At 35.7% G+C, this 22,476-nt stretch overlaps 1 protein-coding gene across 1 annotated transcript in view; it reads right to left on the bottom strand.

Annotated features, from left to right (window-relative positions):
- OTOGL (otogelin-like) overlaps positions 1–22,476 on the bottom strand; it is a 174,130-nt gene that overhangs the window by 74,891 nt on the left and 76,763 nt on the right. Inside the window, exons 24-28 of the mRNA XM_010832076.1 lie at positions 19,429–19,536; positions 18,531–18,669; positions 7,465–7,599; positions 2,121–2,270; positions 1,063–1,182 (exon numbers count right to left, since the gene is read on the bottom strand). Coding sequence (XP_010830378.1) covers positions 1,063–1,182; positions 2,121–2,270; positions 7,465–7,599; positions 18,531–18,669; positions 19,429–19,536 — 652 coding nt within the window. The remainder of the gene's footprint in view (positions 1–1,062; positions 1,183–2,120; positions 2,271–7,464; positions 7,600–18,530; positions 18,670–19,428; positions 19,537–22,476) is intronic.

Below are 22,476 nucleotides of genomic sequence, written 5' to 3'. Positions count from 1 at the left end.
TTTTTTTTTTAAATTTTCAGCTTTGTCTATTAGGTATAAATGAGTTTAAAATTCTTTGGTCTAAATATTTAAGTATGATTATAAATTAAATACTCCTTAATTTATTTTATATCAAAAAATAAAATCTTTATAATTTTTAATGTAGACCACAATGAAATATACTGCTTAAATTTTACTAAATTGGGTGAATGTTTAACCCCAATCCCCTTTTAATTTTTTAAAGAGATTTAGATATATTAGTAAACTAGGCAAAATCGTAAAACAACTAATCAAATAGTAACCAACCAGGAAATTGTAGTTGCAGACTCTATTTTCAGTTATAAAAAATAGGTTTAAAAAAGAAGAAGAAAAGAGTAGAACAAATTTCCATTTTGACTGTTTTCTTAGTTCAGAGTTTCTCAGATTGTGTCCCATAGAAAACTATTTCTTTGAGAACTGATATACAAAACATAAGCTCTGTGTCAGTAAATTTGGGAATTCCTTCAAACACATCCCTCTCCTGAAGGCATATAATGCCTCAAGAAATCCTTCAAAAAAGAAATATGCCTGACTTAATTCATCCTAACTGCTCCCTAAGGTAGTTGGCTATGAATTCACTCTTTACCCCACCGCACACACAGCCATGTCTGGAGAACAAATGTTAAGAAATTCTTTCTTCATTTATTCATTACCTTGAGTTGAATAAAAATACATCATTAGAAATATAAATACATTGAAAGAGCGATAGAAAGGAAAAGCATGAGATTAGAAGATGAGAATTTGAACATCATCTCTGTGACTTTCTGGAAACACAATAGTAGACAAGGAATTTAACCTTCCTAAGCCTCAGTTTCTTCATCTGTAATATGGAGTCAATACCCTTTATATTAACAGATTGTAACAAGGATTGCATGAGAAGTTAAATGTAAAAGCAGTTTGACTTTGTCAACTATAAATTACTACACAAATACTACATAAAATAGTATTACCTAAATAAATTTCCTGTAAGAATAAAATGTTTTAGTGGATAAGTACACCAGAAAATATTTGTTTTGTTCTAAAATATATATATATCCCACTTACTTGTCCTAATGCCCAACTATCTCCAAATACCTGGGCATTTCTCACTTCCAAGTTATTGGATGTGGTCATATCATTTGAAGTACATTTGTCAAAGTTTCCACATAATCCAGATAATTTGTTCTAAAGGAAAAGAAAATTACCATGAAATATTCTTTATTCATTTCAACATTTAAGGACTAAAATTTTAAACATCTAAAATAATAAAAATATCTAATAATATTTAATACAATATTTAATAATAAGCAATCATTAAAACAATGTCAAATATAAATTGAAAAGAACTGTAAACAATCCAGACTGAGTGTTCAACCGTTAATGGATCAAATAAACCAGTACATCCATACAACAAGAGCATCGCCCAGCAGTAAACAGGGGCAAACAATTCATTTATTCAAAAATACTAATGAATCTTGAATGGTCTCATCAAGTCAAAGCAGTCAGTCCCAGAGGACTATATATTGCGTGATTTCATTTATACTGTATCCAGAAAAGGGAAAACTATACGGCGGTTGCCCAGAGTGAAGGGGAAGAAGTAGCCATTGACAAAAAAAGGGCAACGCAGAAGAAATTTGGAAGCTGACAGATCTGTTCTTTCTAGAACTGTGGTGGTGGATACACAGCTCCATGCATTTGTTGAAATTCATAGAGTTGAAGATCATAAAAATAAATTATTTTACATTTTTAAAGAATTTTACTGTATATAAGCTTAAAAATATCTGGAAAATGGAGGAAAAGATGGAACACAAATTGTAATAAATCCAACCGTATTACAAACAATATCATATAATCATACTGTAGGGAGTGGGAATAAAAGCTTAACTAAGTAACTTTGGAAAACTGGACACTGTAAAGTTGAAGTTAAGAAGAGTATGCAACACAAGGTAAAGTTACTCTTTCCTGGGATCTGAGTCAGTTATTCTAAAAATATAACATTTCTCAATCATTTGAGAAATATCTCATTTCATCAATCATTTTATTTCCATAAAACTTTAAAAAGTCCAATGCAATTTCATTTCTTGTATCTCATTTGGACTGACCTACCAAATAGGTTGACTTACCTTCCACCGTGGTCCAACTTTGATATGGATGGTTGTCTTCTTATCCCAAAGAATAGTGATGTCTTTCTCCGGAAAGTATACTACCATGTAGTACCCTGCCTTCCACAGCTGATATGTTGGTTTATTTTCCAGAAAAAAACCTGATTGTTTCTTCAAAAAAAGGGGAAAAACATAATAAAGAAAAAATGAATTTCTTATTTTCTCACCAAAATGCAAACATTAAATTAATATCCATCAATAAATATCTATGTACTAGTATTTTTGCTTACCCCTATCTTTCCTTAAGTTTATAACAAAAGACAAAACAAATGAATAAAATAGGAAAAGCATAAAATTGATAACAAGACACAAACCGGTAGATAGGCTCAAGATAGATAAATGGGCAAAGAGAAAAAGGTATTTCAGTTATACAGAAGAGCAGTCAAGGCATGAGCATAGAGTACATTAGGCGGATTTGTTAGGGGAAGCACACTGACTGAAACCGCCCACCCTGGCCGGGCACCATAGTAACTATTTGCATGAGCTGTTTTACGACAGGAGGTCCTGGTAAGGAACATGGAATAAGCTTCCACCAACTGGAAGAGTTCGGGAAAGGTCGAAAGGAGACACCACATGTCCGACCACCTCCAAGAATCCTTCACTCTGGCATCCATCTTGGCTGAACAAGGCTTGCACCAGCAGGAAGGACTCTGAGTCAGATGATTGGCTAAAGACAACCCAGAAACTAATCCCATCACCATAAAACCTGAGACTGCAAGCCACATAGCAGAGTTGTTCTCCTGGGTTCCCTTACCCTACTGCTCTCCACCCGGGGGCCCTTTCCCAATAAAATCTCTTGCTTTGTCAGCACATGTGTCTCCTCGGACAATTCATTTCCGAGTGTTAGACAAGAACCCAGTTTTGGGCCCTGGAAGGGGTCTCCCTTCCTGCAACAGATATACCTGCTGACCCAGCAATTCTATATTGACGGTTAATAAATATGATTGAGTACCAAAAATGTCGATGGACATGAATCTGAGCAAACTCCAGAAGATAGTGATGGACAGGAAAGCCTAGTGTGCTGTAGTCCATGGGGCCACAAAGAGTCAGACAGGACTCAGAGACAACAACAACCAAAAATGTATGACTTTGCATAATTGAAAAGAATAAGCACAAAATGTGTGTGTATGTGTCTATAGAGAGAGAGAAAGAGTTGCTAAGGAGGATGAGGAGATGAATTTCCATCAAAGGAACTTAGGAAGGCTTCTTGCAAGAGGTAGGACATATGATCTGTAAGAGATCATAAATAGGAAAATAAACAGGGATGAAAAATGGAATGAGGAAAGAAACCATTGGGAATAACGGCTTGGGGGGCAGGAAGTTCAAGATTTTTACAGAACTAGAGAAAGCACAGAGAGCTACAGCACGGATTCCATACAAGCATAGTCTGAGACCCTTTGCCATCAAGTTACCCATTACAGTCAATGGCTGTTATTTCGTGTGCAAAATGCCTTCAACAGAGGATTTGGAATACTAAAGTGACAGATGATGTTTGTGTACTAAAAGAAAATAATGTGTGTGCTAGAAAGGATAATAGCCGGGAGAAACTAGAGATGGAATGCATTGGGAAAATTTAGAGTACCTTCAACCTAAAGTGAAAATATGCGATGTTCTTTATGGGTAAGAGCTATACCCTATAAAAGACTATGCTGACTAACACTGAGATTAACTCACATAATAATTTTTAAAATACATGGTTAAGTCAAAGTAAATAAAGCAAAATTTTAACTAGAAGCAAAATTTAAATTGTGAAGGAGATATGAAATCCTTTGGCTATTTTTTCTCCCAAGTAATAACAAAAGCATAGTTTGGGAAACACTGTACTAGAGTGTACATTTTTATAAATCTTTCACAGGGGAAATTAAATAAACTCATATTCACAAGAAGTTTTCAGTCTCCTAAACCAACATCATACTTGCAAGTGCTCAGTATATTATATAGGACAGTATATATTTTGTTAGTGAACTCTACCTAACCTCTTTTCTTTCTGCTTCCGAGTACCAAGTTGGAGTTATGGGGCAATGCCCTCAGTACCTGTAAGGGTCTGCATTCAACCTGGAAGTATACTTGTGTCCAAGTAAGCAAGGCATTAAGTAATAAAGAGAAAACACTACGGCAGGTCAAGAAGACTACAAAACAAAGGAAAAAAAATCCCTGTTTTTATCAAAGGGGTATACATTTTCATTTCACTAGGTCCACAAAATGTAGCATATCAGGCTGCCATATCACTCTCTGCCATAGAATCTATTTTTATCATTTTGATTACACTTTTCAGGACCTTTTCATCATCTGATTTGTCTTTGGCTTTATTATCTGTCTTCCTCCCTTTATGAATGTTAGCTCCTAGAAAGATGTACTTTGTCAAGTTTATGGCAGTATCTGCACCTTCTAGATCAAGGGTAACTCACATATTTTTAATACCTTCTTGCACTGGCCTACTTATAGTTCTCAGCTTCCAGCCTGAGCAGCAATAATCAAAGCAAGTAAGTGAAATGTTTGTGGCTTATAGCTCCTTTTCAATCCATGAAATACTTTGTCATGTATTTTCCTATTAAACTTCCCTCAGGCTGGTTGACATATCACTGGAACATAAAATAAATTTTTGGATAAGATTATTGGACTTCCTTCAGATTGGTTTTGTATTAGTTATCCTGATGTAAAAGCACATCCTCTATATTTGCCTGTAGAGCTAAATCCTTCATTTTTATTAGACAGGGCAGTTTGCTACAAGAGAACAATCCTCTTTGGTCAGAAGGAGATACTATACTTCTTTCTTTTCAGATTAGGAAGCAAAGATGTTTCTTATAAGAATGAAGTATTATGCATTGCCCAAAATAGAGACCTCCACTTCAGAGGAGAATTACAGCACTGTAAATAAACACTAGTGATGTCAGAAAAATAAGTTATAAAAGTGAAGAATTAAAATTTTTAAAATACAGCTTAAATAAACTCATAAGATATTGATATCCTACATACTTGATAAAATTAGAATTGTGTAGTAATTGAAAAAATAAAAGGTTTTTTTCCTTCTCCTAAATGAGCAATCCATCTGCCATAAAATAAATGGTACTTATTTTCACTTTTGATGTTCAAGAAAAAATATTAACCAGGGATTTGTTAGGGTCAAACTATTTTATGATTTTTCTTCATCTTCCTTTATACTTCACAACTGATATGAAGGAGATTCATCAACAGCTCCATTCAGGTGAAAACTGGAATACGAAAACTACACAGAGCTGCAATTACCACTTCAAAAATGTGTCAAACAGTCTTTATAAGAGCATTTACTATTTTCAGTTTTTCTTTTTTTTAAAACGCATCCTTTTTCTTAGAGAAAACTTTCACAGATAAATGAATATGCAGCTGAAGGCTACCCCAAACTGCAGTAATTATTTCAAAAAGATGTCAACATGACTTATACAAACTCTGTTTTACTCAAGTCTTGATCACTGCCTGCTTGGTCTCAACATTCCTGACTAGGACATGAGCTCTGATGCAGGGCACCGATTCTCAAATGTTAGTGTACAGAAGAATTTGGGGTACCATTAAAGTATTGATTGTCATCAGCTCCAGCCATTCTAATACCTGGGTGGAGTTCACAAACCAGCTCTTATAATTAATATTCTAGATGATTTGAATGCAGAATTTTTGCAAACCAGATTTAGAAATGCTAATCTAAAAATTCAGAAATAGGCCACTTCTAAAGGCCACATGTCAGATTATGTTGCTTAATTCCAAAATGTCTTCTTTGTAAAGTAAGTTCAAATATATTACACAGCCATCCTATCAACTGGCCTTGTCCCTGAGCGTCCTGCGTGAAAGTCAGTGTGGACACTCCTCCCCGAATTTCTTTGCCTCACCCTCCGTCCACCATCCCCATCTACCTTCACCAAACTAAACTGCTTGAGTTCTCCAAACAGCCACTTTATCTTTCAACTCTCCTCCTTTCGGCATGACTGTTCCTCTGTGCTATCTTTCTATGCTCTCTCCTCACCTTGCTAACACCTGCTGAACCTTGAAAGACTCAGTTCCAATCATTTTCCCCAAAGCATGTCTTCTGAGCCTTCAAAAATAAGGAGGATGAAGGGGAGGAGGAGAGGAATTTCCTGAAATACATCTTTCATTTAACTCTCATATGAACTTAAGAAGTGGGTTTCATAATCACCCCACATTTACAAATGTGAAAGCTGCAGCCTGGAGGGGTTGCCCAAAGAGACGGAGTTCGCAGGTGACAGAACAGGGGTTCTCAGTGAGTACTGACTGACTGCAAAGGCTACGCTCTTTACGACTACCCTCAACATGCCAAGTTGGCTTAGGTCTTCCTCTTAGGGATGGTCCTGCTTTCCTAAGCACAGTCCTACCATCGCATACCACACCGCACAGCCTAATTTACTTGAATGGCTCCCTCAACTGAGTACAAGTACCTTAATGGCAAAGCACAGTGGCTTTTCATTGTTGTGGCCCCGATAATTAACACATATTTTGGTATAAAGTAAACATTTGGAACAAATGAATGAGTGAATGAAATTTATTCATTCTTTCAAATTGCACTGGCTCCAAGTATATAAGAGTGAACAAAGAAAACAGTGGTCTCAATTCCCACAGAACTCATAGACAAATAGAAAAGACAGACCACCACACAAGGAATTTCACCAAAGTGTGATGCACGCACTGACAGGGAGCTTAAGCACACGAGGAGGATCTCCTTGAAGGAGATAAGACTCGTCACACAGGAGCAGGTTAAGTGGAAAGGTTGATCCAGGTAGGAGCAATGGCATTCATGAATGATCAGAGGGGAGGGGAAACTATAGAGCATTTGAAGAACTGATAAAGCTCCAGTTTCTAGAACATGGGCTTGAAGCAGAAAGTGATGAGACACGTGGCAGGAGAGGTGGCCATGGCCAGGTTGGGGAGGCCTTGTAAGGGCAATGGGAGGTCATCTGAAAGTTTCAAAGCACAAGGGTGGCAGGAGATGAGATATCCATCTCAGAAAAATCAGCCTGGCCGCAGTCTGGCGAGACGGATCAGAGGGGAAAATCTAAGACTGGAGGCTAGCTTGGATAGCTTGGATAATGTTGAAATACTCCAGGTTACTGATGGCAAGGAAAGAATTGGCAAATGGGGATGTAGACTATAAACAAAAGAGACAAATCGAGTATGATTTACTGAAGCCACATAAAATGACAAAGAAAAAAATCAAAACCCAGTAACCTCTTATAAAGAAAAGTACCTAAAACTGCTTCTATTTCCTTTTCAGTATACTCAGGACAAGTTAAAATGATTTTACAAAAAACAATTCACTAACCTGTTTGTAAGGAGAATCATTCAGGTAAATTTCAGTGGCCCCAACTGAAATCAAAACACTTTTAGAACAAACAATATCGTTGTCAAAGCATTTCTTGTTCTGGGCAATGACAGATATATCTGAATCATCTGTACTCTGAAATGTCAAAAATATTATATTAATATAAATCTATACTATACATAATTTTTACTTATCTTTCATTAAATCTTAAAGAATTCTGAGATTTATAATGAATTGTATTGAAAATGAAATACAACTTACTTCTAAAATAAAAATCATTTTTGATCTCAAATGTAAAGAATTTAATAAAAATATAGCAATTTAGCTCAATCTTTAGACTTTTATCTATAATATCTCCTCTTAAAATGTTGTTCCAAGAAAGCTTTCTTTCCATTTTATTATTTGTTGTGCTTGTTCAGTTGCTTAGTCATGTCCAACTCTTTGCAACCCCATGAACTGCAGCCCGTCAGGCTTCCCTACCCTTCACCATCTCCTGGAGCTTGATCAAACTCATGTCCATTGAGTTGGCAATGCCATCTGACCATCTCATCCTCTGCTGTCCCCTTCTCCTCCTGCCTTCAATCTTTCCCAGCAGCAGGGTCTTTTCTAATGAGTCAGCTCTTCACATCACGTGGCCAAAGTATTGGAGCTTCAGCTTCAGCATCAGTCCTTCCAATGAATATTCAGGATTGTGTTCCTTTAGGATTGACTGATTTGATCTCCTTGCAGATCAAGAGCTGACTCCAGCACCACAGTTTGAAAGCATCAGTTCTTCAGCACTCAGCCTTCTTTATGGTCCAACTCCCACATCCATAAATGGCTATTGGAAAAACCATATATTTGACTATATGGACCTTTGCTGACAAAGTAATGTCTCTGCTTTTTAATATGCTGTCTAGGTTTGACATACCTTTTCTTCCAAGGAGCAAGTGTCTTTTAATTTCATGGCTGGCGGTCACCATCTGCAGTGATTTTGGAGTCCAAGAAAATTGTGCCATTGTATGAACATTCTTTGGCATTGCCTTTCTTTAGAATTGGAATGAAAACTGATCTTTTCTAATCGTGTAGCCACTGCCGAGTTTTCCAAATTTGCTGACATATTGAGTGCAGCACTTTCATAGAAACATCTTTTAGGATTTGAAACAGCTCAGCTGGAATTCTATCACCTCCTCTAGCTTTGTTTGTAGTGAAGCTTCCTAAGGCCCACTTGACTTCACATTCCAGGATGTCTGGCTCTAAATGAGTGATCACACCATCATGGTTATCTGGGTCATTAAGATCTTTGTTTGTATAGTTCTTCTGTGTATTCTTGCCACCTTTTCTTAATATCTTCTGCTTCTGTTAGTTCCATACTGTTTCTGTCCTTTATTGTGCCCATCTTTTTATAAAATGTTCCCTTTGTATCTCTAATTTTCTTGAAGAGATCTCTAGTCTTTCTCATTCTATTGTTTTCCTCTATTTCTTTGCATTGTTCACTTAGGAAGGCTTTCTTATCTCTCCTTGCTATTTGTTGGAACTCTGCATCCAGCTGGGTATATCTTTCCTTTTCTCCTTTGCATTTCTTCTTTACTCAGCTATTTGTAAAGCCTCCTCAGACAACTATTTTGCCTTTTTGCATTTACTTTTCTTGGTGATGGTTTTGATCACTGCCTTCTGTACAATGTTATGAACCTCCATCCATAGTTCTTCAGGCACTCTGTCTATCAGATCTAATCCTTTGAATCTATTAGTCAGTTTCACTGTATAATCATAATGGATTTGAATTAGATTGTACCTGAATGGCCTAGTGGTTTTCCCTACTTTCTTCAATTTAAGTCTGAATTTTGCAATAAGGAGTTCATGATCTCAGCCACAGTCAGCTCCCTGTCTTGTTTTTGCTGACTGTATAGAGCTTCTCCTTCTTTGGCTACAATGAATATAATCGATCTAATTTCGGTGTTGACCATCTGGTGATATCCATGTGTAGAGTCAGCTCTTGTGTTGTTGGAATCGGTGTTTGCTATGACCAGTGTGTTCTTTGACAAAACTCTGTTAGCCTTTGCCCAGCTTCATTTTGTACTCCAAGACCAAACTTGCTTGTTACTCCAGATACCTCTTGACTTCCTACTTTTGCATTGCAGTCTCCTATAATGAAAAGGACATCTTTTTTGGGTGTTAGATCTAGAAGATCTTGTAGGTCTTCATAGAACTTTTCAACTTCAGCTTTTTTAGCATTACTGGTTGGGGCATAGACTTGGATTACTATGATATTGAATGGTTTGCCTTGGAAACGAACCGAGATCATTCTGTCGTTTTTGAGATTGCACGCATGTTCTGCATTTCGGACTCTTTATTAACTATGAGGGCTACTCCATTTCTTCTAAGGGATTCTTGCCCACAGTAGTAGACACAATGGTCATCTGAATTAAATTCGCCCATTCCAGTCCATTTTAGTTCACTGATTCCTAAAATGTTGATGTTCACTCTTGCCATCTCCTGTTTGACCACAGCCAATTTATCTTGATTCATGGACCTAACATTCCGGGTTCCTATGCAAGATTGTTCTTTACAGCATTGGACTTTACTTTCATCATCAGACACATCCACAACTGGGTGTTTCCACTTTGGCTTAACCATTTCATTCCTTCTGGAGCTATTTCTTCTCTCTTCTCTAGTAGCATACAGGGCACCTATTGACCTGGGGAGTTCATCTTTCAGTGTCATATCTTTTTGCCTTTTCATACTTTTCATTTATCATTACAGTTCAAATTTATCAACCAGTTTCTTCCCATCAAATATCCAATAAGATATGTCACTTAAGGAAATTGTAAAAGAGATGTTTTTCATTTAGACAATATCTTTTGTTGTATTTTCAGGAGTTCTCTGGCTAAATAATTATTTGCCTAAAGATAAAATCAAAATAAATATAAAACTTTGATACTGTGTTAGTAAATAAAATAATGCATATGATATGAGGGCTTACTTTGAACTTTACATGCATGATCTCATTTAAGTCTTATCACAGTTCTTGAATTATGTATTATCTCCATTTTATAGATAAAGAAACAGAGGTTAAGGATTAAATGAATGTCCAAAGTCACTTAGCTAAATAAGAACAGAGTTCAAAACCCTGTTTTTTCTTAATGCAACTTCTAGAGAAATTAGGAAGAGTTTAGAAATGGTTGAGGAGAAAATTCAATTGTAGGTTATAGGGAATGTTTAGTTTCAGAGAATGTTATGTAATCTCTCACACTCTAAATCTAACCTGCTCTCCATCTCCTCACCCTCACCTGCCTTCAGCTACTCCCCTCTCCAATCTACTAAGAACTCACTCTCTGGAAACACGGTTTCTGATTTTGTATCCCATTTTCATGAATTGGTTTCAATAGTTCTATAGATCCTGGAAGTTCATTGTAAAAGATTGTTTTGAGTATGCATAATTTTCTAGGAAGAAAGGCCATGGTTTTCATTACATCTTTGAAGTCCTTATCGCTATGAAAGTTAAAGCCCCAATGCTCTGAGCCCTTCCACTAACTTGTGAAAGGTGGGATATCATAGAAAGGAAAGTGACAATTCTCTCAAGCGTCTGGAAATCATCTAGGTCTTGATATAAATTCTCCATACTTAGTTTTTTATATCACCAACAATATGAATATTAGCACAGCATATTTCTTGGTTTGGCCAAATTCTGTCTTATTAGGAATTACTATAGCACATTGCCTAGAAGACAGGTTTACATGAATGCTGTTGACAGAGTAATTAATGTGTCTCTTTGTGACCCAGTTTTCCTTCCTTCATAGGAACTGAGAACTTTTTCTTCTTCTTAACAATTCTTTTCGAAAGTATTGCCTAAATTTTGAAAAGAAGAATAATAAGGGTCATTAAGATGATTATGGCATTGTATTACTCAAAAAAAATAAATAATGCCATACTTTTATGCCCTTATGAATGATTTTCAAAGAAGAAACATATATATCATCAGGGTTTTGTTTTGCTTCCTCTCTGTTGTTGTTATTCAGTCAGTCATGTCTGACCCTTTGTGACCCTATGGACTCCGCACACCAGGCTTCCCCATCTTTCACCATCTCCCAGAGTTTGCTCAAACTCATGTCCATTGAATCAGTGATGCCATCCAATCATCTCATCCACTGCCATCCCCTTCTCCTCCTGCCTTCAGTCTTTCCCAGCAGCAGGGTCTTTTGCAATGAGTCAGTTCTTTGCAACCGGTGGCCAAAGTATTGGAGTTTCAGCTTCAGCATCAGTCCTTCCAATGAATATTCAGGATTGATTTCCTTTAGGATTGACTGGTTTGATCTCCTTGCAGTCCAAGGGACTCTCAAGAGTCTTCTCCAGCACCACAGTTTGAAAGCATCAATTCTTTGGCACTCAGCCTTCTTTATGCTCCAACTCTCACATCCATACATGACTACTGGAAAAACCAAGCTTTGACTATAAGAACCTTTGTCAGCAAGAGTTATTAGATTAAGGGATCTGAAAAGCTGGCTGCAAGGATTTCTATTGCCATTACATTTCCATTACTATTAATTAAAGTGCCTCAGTATTAGCTTTAGTCTGTATATTAACTCAGAAATGCCAAGAAGTAGTCTATATTGTATGGTCTGCCTGGTAATATCATGTTATGCTGACAGTAACTTGAAACAATATCGATTCCTATGAGCCATGTTTCTCCAAATTCCATTTCTAATATATTTCAAGCTAATATTAGGTTTGAAGATAATGCTACAGAGTTGCCAAGCAACACAGTAAGAAATGATTACAAAACTAGAGTAAAAAGGTCAAGAGCCATGTGTCACATGGATTCCTCAAAACGTCTATGTTTAGGTACTGAAAACATTGACAGAGAATATTCTCCCAACTGATTCTGAACTATAAAACATCAGTACCTCTCAAGGTAATATATTATTTTACTTGACATGTCAGTTTAAGACTTGTCATAGTCCCAGCCCCTTTGAAGGATAACTATACCACGGAAAGTCACTGCTGATACAGCAGCCTCAGGCAGCCATGCTTCATGTTCCACAGCTGAATGGCCTCAAAGCAGCACTTTCTTTGATGGGCCAAGGGACTGTATTGCGCATACACACACACACACACACACACACACACACAAAGACAACTCTAGCCAATTAGATTATCTCTCACATTTCACCCAAAAGGAAAAGACAGGAAGCAAAAGATCATACGCTTATTTTTTAAAAGAAATGCTTACATCTCAACTGTACAATGTGTTTTGGTCTTTAATTTGTTCTTTACTTTTATCATTTTCTTTTTCACTTACTTATAGTCCCTGAATATACATTTAAAATTTTACTAGTTAATTCCATCATCTCTTTCATAACCTCTGGAAGGCAGAAAATATTTTTATTTTATGGGGGATAAATTTTATTCACAGTGAAATTTTCATATAATGTTTACATGCTACTTCTTTTTCTCTCTCTTTTGAAGTGCCACACTGTTTTATAATTACTGTGCCATTAATTTTCATTTTACTCTTATTTGACAGAGAAAGCTCCATCTAGATCTTTATATTTGCTTAAATAGAGTGTAATGATTTCCTTTGACTTCTTTTCCTCTCTGTTTTCATTTCCCTAGATAGACAGACGGATGGATGATGAATAGATAAATACATACACACATATACAAATACATACAGGTCTACCCTTCAAGATATTATGAGATTACAACCAACTAAGAATCTTATAGAGGAGATAGACATGAAAATATGGAACTTGTGAGACCTAGTGTTTTAAGAAAGAGCCCACCAGAAGAGCCTGAGGAGGGGTCAGAGACAAAGACCAGCAGAGGCGGAAGAAATACCTCAGAGAATACAAAGCAAGAAGTACTTCCAAAAAGGAAGATAAGCATTAAAAAGTTTGAACTGGATTTTGCAAATGTCATCATTAGCTTTTACAGTTGCAATTTTATATGGATCTTGTGATTTGGTGATTTAGACTCTCTCACACCAGTCTAAATTTTGAAGGAGGCAAGACTCATATCTATGTTGCACATCCTTTACCTTCACTTTTCAGCATAGGTCCTCACACACAGAAATCACACAGAAAAATAGTGATATGAAAAATGATGCAAGGTACAAACATTTGAGAGCAGTATTAGAAGGCTTTTCAGAGACCAGGAGAGCACCAAACGTTTGTGGTATCAACTGAACAGAATGCTGAAAAATCAAATCTAGAACAAGTTATAGGAAGAAAACTAGCAGGGCTGTGGCTTGTCATAGACAATGGAAGCAAAGTTGGACTCTGAAATCTGGGAGTTGGAATATTAAATTTCTCACTTTTGCTGAAAACACCCAGTGTTCTCTTTCTCTGAGCTTATAGCACAGGTCAAGTTGCTGTTTGCTTTCTCAACTCTCTTTACTCTTAAAAAAGTCTTACCTCAGGAAATACAATTATGACTTTGTCATAGGTCTGCTGCACTATACGTAAAAAATAATGGGCTATATTCCAAGCGCTATTTACAGTATAGTACAGTATAACATAAACAGCCTCAAAATGAATAAAATAGCAGAGAACCTGAATTTTTAAAGTTTGATAAACATAATCAAAGATAGGGTAAGTATTTGCTTGGAACTGTTTCCTAAGACTCCACAATCCAGAGATTAAAAAACAGGTTTACTATTCCTTTGAATGTCAGAGTCAAGTAATATTATACTTTAAGATAAAGTTGAGTAAGTATTAATTTTTAAAAGTCCAATTGGCAAATAAAAGTGAAATATTTATGAATTAGATTACTATATCCTTCATAGGGCCCAAAAAAGTAAATGATAAGTTTTACCAAATAAAAATGCTTTACAAATGACAAAGATAAAGCCTAGAATTTGTAATCAAGACAGGGAGGAAAGAGAGCTGCCTGACAAAGAAGAAGGAATTAAATATGCTATCCACAGAAGTGAATGCTGCCTCTGAAAAAGCAGCAAGTCAATGAATGGTGTTGGCAGTCATTCTATCCTTCTCAAAGGAAACGCTGATTCTCAAAAAAAAACAAAAAAACAAAACAAAAAAAACCTTGCCATGAAAAAGAGAAACAGATGGAATAAGGAAAAAAAAATTATAAAACTTTTGCAGTAGAAAATCTCAAGCATTGAAAAATTTACTATCTGACATGATAACATTTCAAAGCCATGACTACTAGGCTGCATTTGTTAATCACTAATTTGTCTTTGGTATGAAATAATTATCTACTCCGTAGTCAAATAAACTATTTCTTGGCTTGTCAAAAATATGTTGGTCAAACTAACCCATCCATTCTGGGGTCCTGGTTCTGGTTTATTAATTTCAATAAATATGCTCATTATAATACAATCAATAATTCACTAGTATAATTCTAATTAATTACTAACATAAGTTTTCTTTTCTTAATTTTCAAAGATTATTTTTTGTAAGCACATTTTTTTTTTAAGGAACATTATTAAATAAAAAAGCATAATTCTGATTGGCAGAGGAAAAAAAATATATACAATTCTAAAACTTACAACTTTAGATTTTTCATACTCTTTATACCTAATTTTTGCTACATGAACCCTAATGATAGATCTTAACCCAGATATTTAACATTTTATCCAAATGTTGGACAGATACTTCCTGCGACATGTCTTCTCACTTACAGGTAGGCATATCTCATTAAAACTTGAGACTGAATATGATGTATGTATTTTTACAGAAGAATATAGCAGCAAATTAAAATGATGAGAGGAAATGGGGTTTACAAACCTGAAAACCAAACTTTAATGGCTCTCGCCTGCCAAATAAAATGGCACTCTTATATTCAGTACCAATAAAAATGACTGTTATCATCATTCAGCATCAGACATAAGAAGATAATTTCATTTTGTCAGGAATCAGAATTGAGACAAATATTCTACTTTCTGCACAGTCACTTTTCTGTATACTTGAAACTAACATAATATTGTGAATTAATTATACTTCAATTAAGAAAAATCATTATTTGAAAATACAATGGAAAATACTATGATTTCTCTACTGCAAATACAGATGAGTTAAGGAAGAGCCAGGCAGATCAAATAAGTAGTTATTAAGGGTTTGCTAAATGCCCAGCATTTTGCAAAATGATGGAGGGGAAGGAAAAAAGAAATATAGAGTATGATCCCTGTTTTCAAAACTTCAGAATTTTCTTGGAGAAATCTACCCTAATATATAGAGAAGGAACATCTTTGCTAACACAGTTTACATTTAATAGGCCCTGAAAATTGCGTACTAAAGAATGAAATGATAATATATGGGCAAAGACCACACACTGGAAAATGTTTACAAAGATGGTAATACACGGACAAGGTTTAAAATGCTTTCAGTAAATACTTCTAAATAATTTTTCCATACACAAAGTGAAAACAAATTTGGCAGAATTTTTGCTTTGCTACTTAAAATGAAACCACAAAAAGCATCATTAATTAACCTTAATGATATATTCAGTGTTTGATACAGTATTGTCAACGATTGATGGTCATATTTGATACAGTATTGTCCATGATACTTTGTTTTTTTCTGGATATGACAAAGTTTACTATTCAGAAGAAGAGGAGAATTTCAAAAATAGTTACAATTGGTGTTTTAAAGAAGGAAATGATTTACATTCTTCCTATTCAAAGAGTGGACAATGGGCATGAAACATCAGAGTAGTTTATTTAAAATTGCAGACTCCAAGATACTGCTCCAAACACATAAAATCAGAACCTAGATTTTACCAAGATTTCCAAGTTATATGCATACATAATAAAGTTTAAGAACACTGCTCTATATACTTCATGTTGAAGGCATGTGTATGCATGTATAACAAATATAAGATTACTAATTAAGTGTAACTTTTTGAATTCTACCCTCTTAAAAAATGGTTAAAAACAGAGCAAGTAATTTTTTTAGCTCTTATAATACAACCATAATTGTGCTAGCCCTAGTGAGGAACCCAAAAGAAGTGTAACACTGAACCCTGACATAAAATGATACATGACCTAAGTGAGCATATAAAATAATCAGAATGTAATGGATTGCTTACTTTTGACATGAGGACTATCAAATATTGTAGGATGAGTAAGAACAGAACAGATAAATATGAACTAGAAAAGTCACTTTGAGGGAGTAGAGCCAATCAGGTACAGAAAAATACCCTGAGAAAAACCCTTGAAGGATTTTCCTGAGAAGTTCAATTTTATGGAAGCCAGTAAATGGGAGTCAGCAGCAGTTCTTAAAAAGCAATGACATGATAGCAATGTGAGTCTTAGAAAGGTTAACAGAACGAAAAATATGTATTATGATAGGGATGAACTTGAGTCAGAAGACAGCCTAGAAGTTGAAGGTCAAAGCTGTCCATGTCAATTTGGAACTCATCAGCTTGTAGGTGAGGTTAAGATTAAAGAGGTGGATGAACTTAAGCATTAGGAGAAAAGGAGAGAGACCCAAGCACAGACATCCAGTTTAGTAAACATTCAGTGGACAAGTGTTCCCAGCATGGTGCCCAGAGCTACTAAAACAATGGTGACTAGGGTTTGGTCCTTCCCCTGAAGGGGCCAACTCCGTCATCTATGGTCTAGGACTTATGCAAAAAGAAAAGGCAACAAAGAGACAAAGAAGGAACCAGAAGAGATAGTGAAGGACTACAAGAGCGTAACAGCCAGAAATGCAAAAGAAGAGGGTTCTTAAGGAACATCAGAACACCTAAATATCAAGGGAAGCAAGGACTTGGTATAAAATCAGTCTGAAACATTATGAGGGGGAAAAAAAAGTATCAGTTTATGCACTCAAATCTCTAAATTGCTTTTTACTTTTCCAGGCTTCTCAATTGACAACCTAAACTTCAAGAGGTAAGAAAATCTTCATGCAAAATTATTTGCTAAATACTTGTTTGAAGAGGACAAATACTCATAGAATGGATATGTATTCTCTGTGCCTTTCCTGTGCTCCAAGATAAAACCACACACGCACACACACACACCCTACAGGCAACTTGTCATCTTCTATTATTTTCTAACTGCCAAATTCATTCCAAGGGATTTATTCTTTAAGAAACTTAAAACTGTTCATAAAGGAGGCTAAAAATAGTACTGAAAGGGAAACTCAGTGGTTTCCCTTGAAACATAGCAGGAGATTTGCTTAAGTCTGGAAGGCTATGATTTACTGTTTGTTTTTTATTTAAAATAACTAATACAAAATGGGAATGTGCCTACTTTCCTGACATATGCTAAAAACATAAAAGCCTTACCCAGAAGAAAACACACATTCAAGAAAATCACAGGTTACCTTGCTGGATGAAAAGATGTTATTTTGCTTATTCTTGGGCAACTTCTTCCTAAAACTTTTAAGGATTCTATCAGATATACAAAGCCCAGGGTTTAACCAAAGCATATCAACAAAATAGCATGTCTAGAAATGAGAATAATGTCATTTTAATTGCTACAACTATAAACAAATACATGGTCCAATACATGATTTAATGTGCTATATTTACATTCACCAAATTAAACCAAGAAAAATAAAAATGGTTGATATTTACTGAGCAGTTACTAAATAGTAAGTACTATATGCAAGCTTTACATATATTTATTTCATTCAACCCTGAGAACTACCCCTGGGAGATAGGGACAATTATTATCCTCATTTTACAAATGAGAAGTCAGGGGCACAGAAAGGTTATGAAATTAGCTCATCACTTACAAATAATAAAACTTAACAATTAGCTAAGGAAATTAATTTAAAATTGCTGTAGCTTTTAGAAATTTTACTAATGATATGTAGATGTGCTATGTCACAGGTCTACCATACTTGTTTTTTACACTCTACATAACTGTAACTAAAGCAAGCAATTGTGACATTGGCTTCCCAGGTGGCTCAGCGGTAAAAGCAACCGCCTGCAATGCAGGAAATCTCGGCTTGATCCCCGGGTCAGGAAGATACCCCGGAGAAGGAAATGGCAACCTACTCCAGTATTCTTGCATGGGAAATCCCATGGATAGAAGAGCCTGGAGGGCTATGGTCTATGGGGTGGCAAACAGTAGGACATGACTTAGCGACCAAACAGCAATAACAACTGTGACATACCTTTATCAAAAATACCTGGCAATCACTGATATAATCATATTCCAGTCCATCAAAAGAATGATAATGCCGGTCCCCATATATTGTGCATACTGCTGGGCATGGATAATATGTGCAATTGAACATTCCTCGCCGACAAACACTATTAGAAAACAACATCAACATTGTTACCTTTCTAGGAAATGTGGCTCTAATTAGTATTTTTCAGGGAGCATAAGTATTGGAAGGTTTGTATTCAAGGGTATTCACTGTGTCAATAGCGCTTATAAATATGGCCAATTCTTTCTGATAACATTTTATTACAGGGATAGATAAGGCATATATTTACCACTCTGTCTTAAGACATCACAAACAAGCCTAGAAATTGTGCCCTGGTCACTTGAAAACAGGTGATGGAATGAAAAACTAAAGATACACCTGCCGGTCGCCAAAAGACTACAATGTTATCTCTTTTCCTTGAGTCCATTTCAATACCTTTTGTTGTTATTGTTCAGTCACAGACAGGACTTATTCACAAGCTTGAATTTTTATCCACATTTCAAGGACACTGTATTTTAATTTTATTTTATGGTATTCTTTTGGATTATTTTCAAACAAAATTTTCCATCAAACATGACCTTCTCTTTGGAACATTTATTATTTATAAATTTGAGATATGTTTTTCCTATTATATTTTCAAATTATCATAGTTCATTTTTTGCTTCTTGGTCAAACAAATAGGCATAAAAATAATGATCCCCCTGTAGGTAGTAGCTTCCCATTAACTCCTGAAGGCCTTTAAAATCGTATTTACTCAGATTTGGTTTGCTTTCTTATGAAATTCGTCACATTAAGTAAATACAACATGAGTGAAACTAGCACAATTTCTTAGAGAAGTTGTGAAATAAACGGATCTCATTACCAGGTATAGCATGGTGTAGCAATCACTTCTCCTGAGAGGTACTCCCAATCTTTCCAAATACAGGGACAGCTTTCAGGAATGTAACACTTTCCTTTGTGCTCTGCCATCCTTTCGAGTGAAGAAGCAAATGCTATTTAATATCAACTACCAATTTCAGTTTTTAAAAAAATCAGCAATCTTGTCATATTCAAAATCATCTATATTGGTTACAACAGTTGTAAGCATGTTCTGTCTAACCTATGGAAGAGTCAAATCCAGGCTTTCTCCCCCATTTTACCAAACAGTATCTTTCATATCACAGAAATAAAGGCCAGGCAAATGACTGGATGCAATATTTTAAACTTTTTGCTATCGCTTAGTACAATAAAACAGAGACAGGAGCCTAAATTTCTGGGTAACATGAGGTATTCTGAAAAGACAATTAAAGAGGAAGGAAGGCTACCTTTCTTCAATATTTGCTTCAAATATTAACACAGAAGTCAGGAATCCTGACTTCTTGCCTCCGCTCTCAAATATAAATAATCACCTATGTTCCCCTAGTTCTCTGCTTCCTCACTCACAGTTCATCTAACACAGTAAAGTGAGTCTTTATTTAATGTGTATGTTGTCCACTTGACTTTAAGTTTCACTCCAAAAGACCATGAATATCCTGCTAATGGTTGTGTTCCAATGTCTAGCACAGAGCAGACCCTCAGTAGTTGCGTAAAGGTGAAGGTGTGAAACTATCTATATGATGCATCATCTCATTCGGTTTGCTTTCTTTAGACAACAATGCCCTGAAGCCCATAATTTCTCCCCTTAACCTTCCCAAACTTTCAGTCACTTTCCCTGAGCACAGCATCTTCTGCCTAGAAAACTAAAAGATTTTTTTCTCACCACGGAAGATCCAGTTTAGTGCAATCTTTTATGTACCACACTCCCTATACGCAGCAATCTATACAAACCTTTATTGGAGGGTTCATCCAACGAACTGCAAGTAATTCATTAAATGTCTTATAGAGAAAACAATAACAAAAACTAGTATTTTGGAGTGTTAACCATGGCCCAGCCATTGTTTCACTCACTTTACATGTATCATTGACTCATCTAATCCTAATGACAATTCCATAAGGTAGATTCTATTGTTTTCTTACATGTGTGTGTTCTAGTACTGTCTTCCCTATATCTTAACAAAATGTCCCACACATTAGGTAGTTTGTAAACACTGGATGTTGAATTGTTTAGATAAGGGATGCCTCACTGAACTGCACCAATTTTTTTTTTTTTAATTCTCATTTCTTTTATTTCCTAAAGTATCATTCACTTCAGTTGTTAATTGAAGTATAGCTGATTTAATGGCCATCTGGTGATGTCCATGTGTAGAGTCACCTCTTGTGTTGTTGGAAGAGGGTGTTTGCTATGGCCAGTGTGTTCTCCTAGCAAAACTCTGTTAGCCTTTGATTTGTAATATTATATTAGCTTCTGGTGTACAGCATAGTGATTCAGTATTTTTGTAGATTATACTACATTAAATGTGATAAATACAATTCTTATACAACCAGCCAAAGTAGTGGTTTTAAATGGTTATGCTGATGACTGATGAGTTTTTCATAACACATAACATAATCAAACATAACATAACATAATCAAAACTGGAAGAAGGAAGAAGAGAGCTGTAAATCACTATGAGTTGTCTGCTTTAAGCAGGTTTGGGAAGTGGGGTTAGTCATAAAATAAACATTTGCTGAGCACCTACCATATGACTGGTGTGCTGCATATACTCAACCATCTATGAAGTAGATAGTACATTTGTTTTTTTTAAAAAAAAAAAACAAACAAAGTTGAGACTCCACGTGGTTAAGATTTACCCTGAGGTACTTTAGCTAATAAGAAAGAGGGTCAGCATTTTATCCCGGTTTTGTATGTCTCTTTCTGCTATATTACTTTACATTTATTTAACCCACAGTGATTTCTAAACTAAAGTTCATTTGTACTTGAAAAACTGCTGGGACTATAAGAAGCCCCACAAAAACAAGTGATACCAGGCTTATCGTCCTAAAATAAGCCCCCCAAGTCACATGGAAGTCAATCCAAATCATAGTACCATAAGCAACTTTATAATAGAAAGTTCTATGTTACAAAATTATTTCTAAACAGGCAGAAGACTCTTCATCAATTCAAACTTTATTTATTTCAATAAAACAAGAGAAGGTGGAAGAAAATGACTTTAAGTTTTTATAATAAAATTTGACCAATAAATTAATCATTATTGAAATAAAAGTCAAAGAGGACAGCAAATAGATATTTTCTAAAATAATAGCATCAACCACAAGCATATGAAACAAAATTAGGACGTAGTTTTATCTAATCAGCCATGCATCCCTGAGTCATAATCAAGTCAAATAAATCAAGTAATGTTGTAGGGCTCAATTAGTTTACTATAAAACAAAGGTTTTATTTCCTTTGTCCTTTTTACTAAAATGCCTTCCTTGCTTGTCTGCTCTATGGTCTGATTTCTACCTGCTTTTATTTTCCCATGCAAGGTTTTGTTCTTCCACACTCCTTCTGTGTCCTTTCTTTAATAAAGAGATGGATACAGTCCCAAGTTACTTGTCTCTTCAACCTATTTCAGGTGGGGACCATTTAGACAAATGTGAATCTCCTGGGAAACAGACCACAAAACCTCTCTCTTCTTTGCTCCTGGCTGATATGAATTGAGCTCAGAAATCACTTTGTGTGAATATGTTCATCGAGAAAGAATGGGTGACCTGTTTGCCTTAGGTGGCTCTCCCTCTGTGCACTGCTTCTATTCATCATCAGAAGAGGGAAGGCCAGTGAGGCCAGATTCCACGTGTGCCTGCGAGGACATGAATAGCCACCAGATTCTGTATTTACCTTCCATGAGTACTAGGGATTTCTGCTACTAAAGGAAATTTACAAAGGTAAGAGTAAATTATGCTTCCATAAAATAAAAGTGAAAGAAAGTGAAAGTCACTCAGGCGTGTCCAACTCTTTGCAACCCCATGGACTATACAGTCCATGGAATTCTCCAGGCCAGAATACTGGAGT

Source organism: Bison bison, unplaced genomic scaffold (assembly GCF_000754665.1).
Source record: "Bison bison bison isolate TAMUID 2011002044 unplaced genomic scaffold, Bison_UMD1.0 scf7180017864535, whole genome shotgun sequence".
NCBI lineage: Eukaryota > Metazoa > Chordata > Mammalia > Artiodactyla > Bovidae > Bison > Bison bison.
This window is presented reverse-complemented; position numbering and strand designations above follow the sequence as displayed.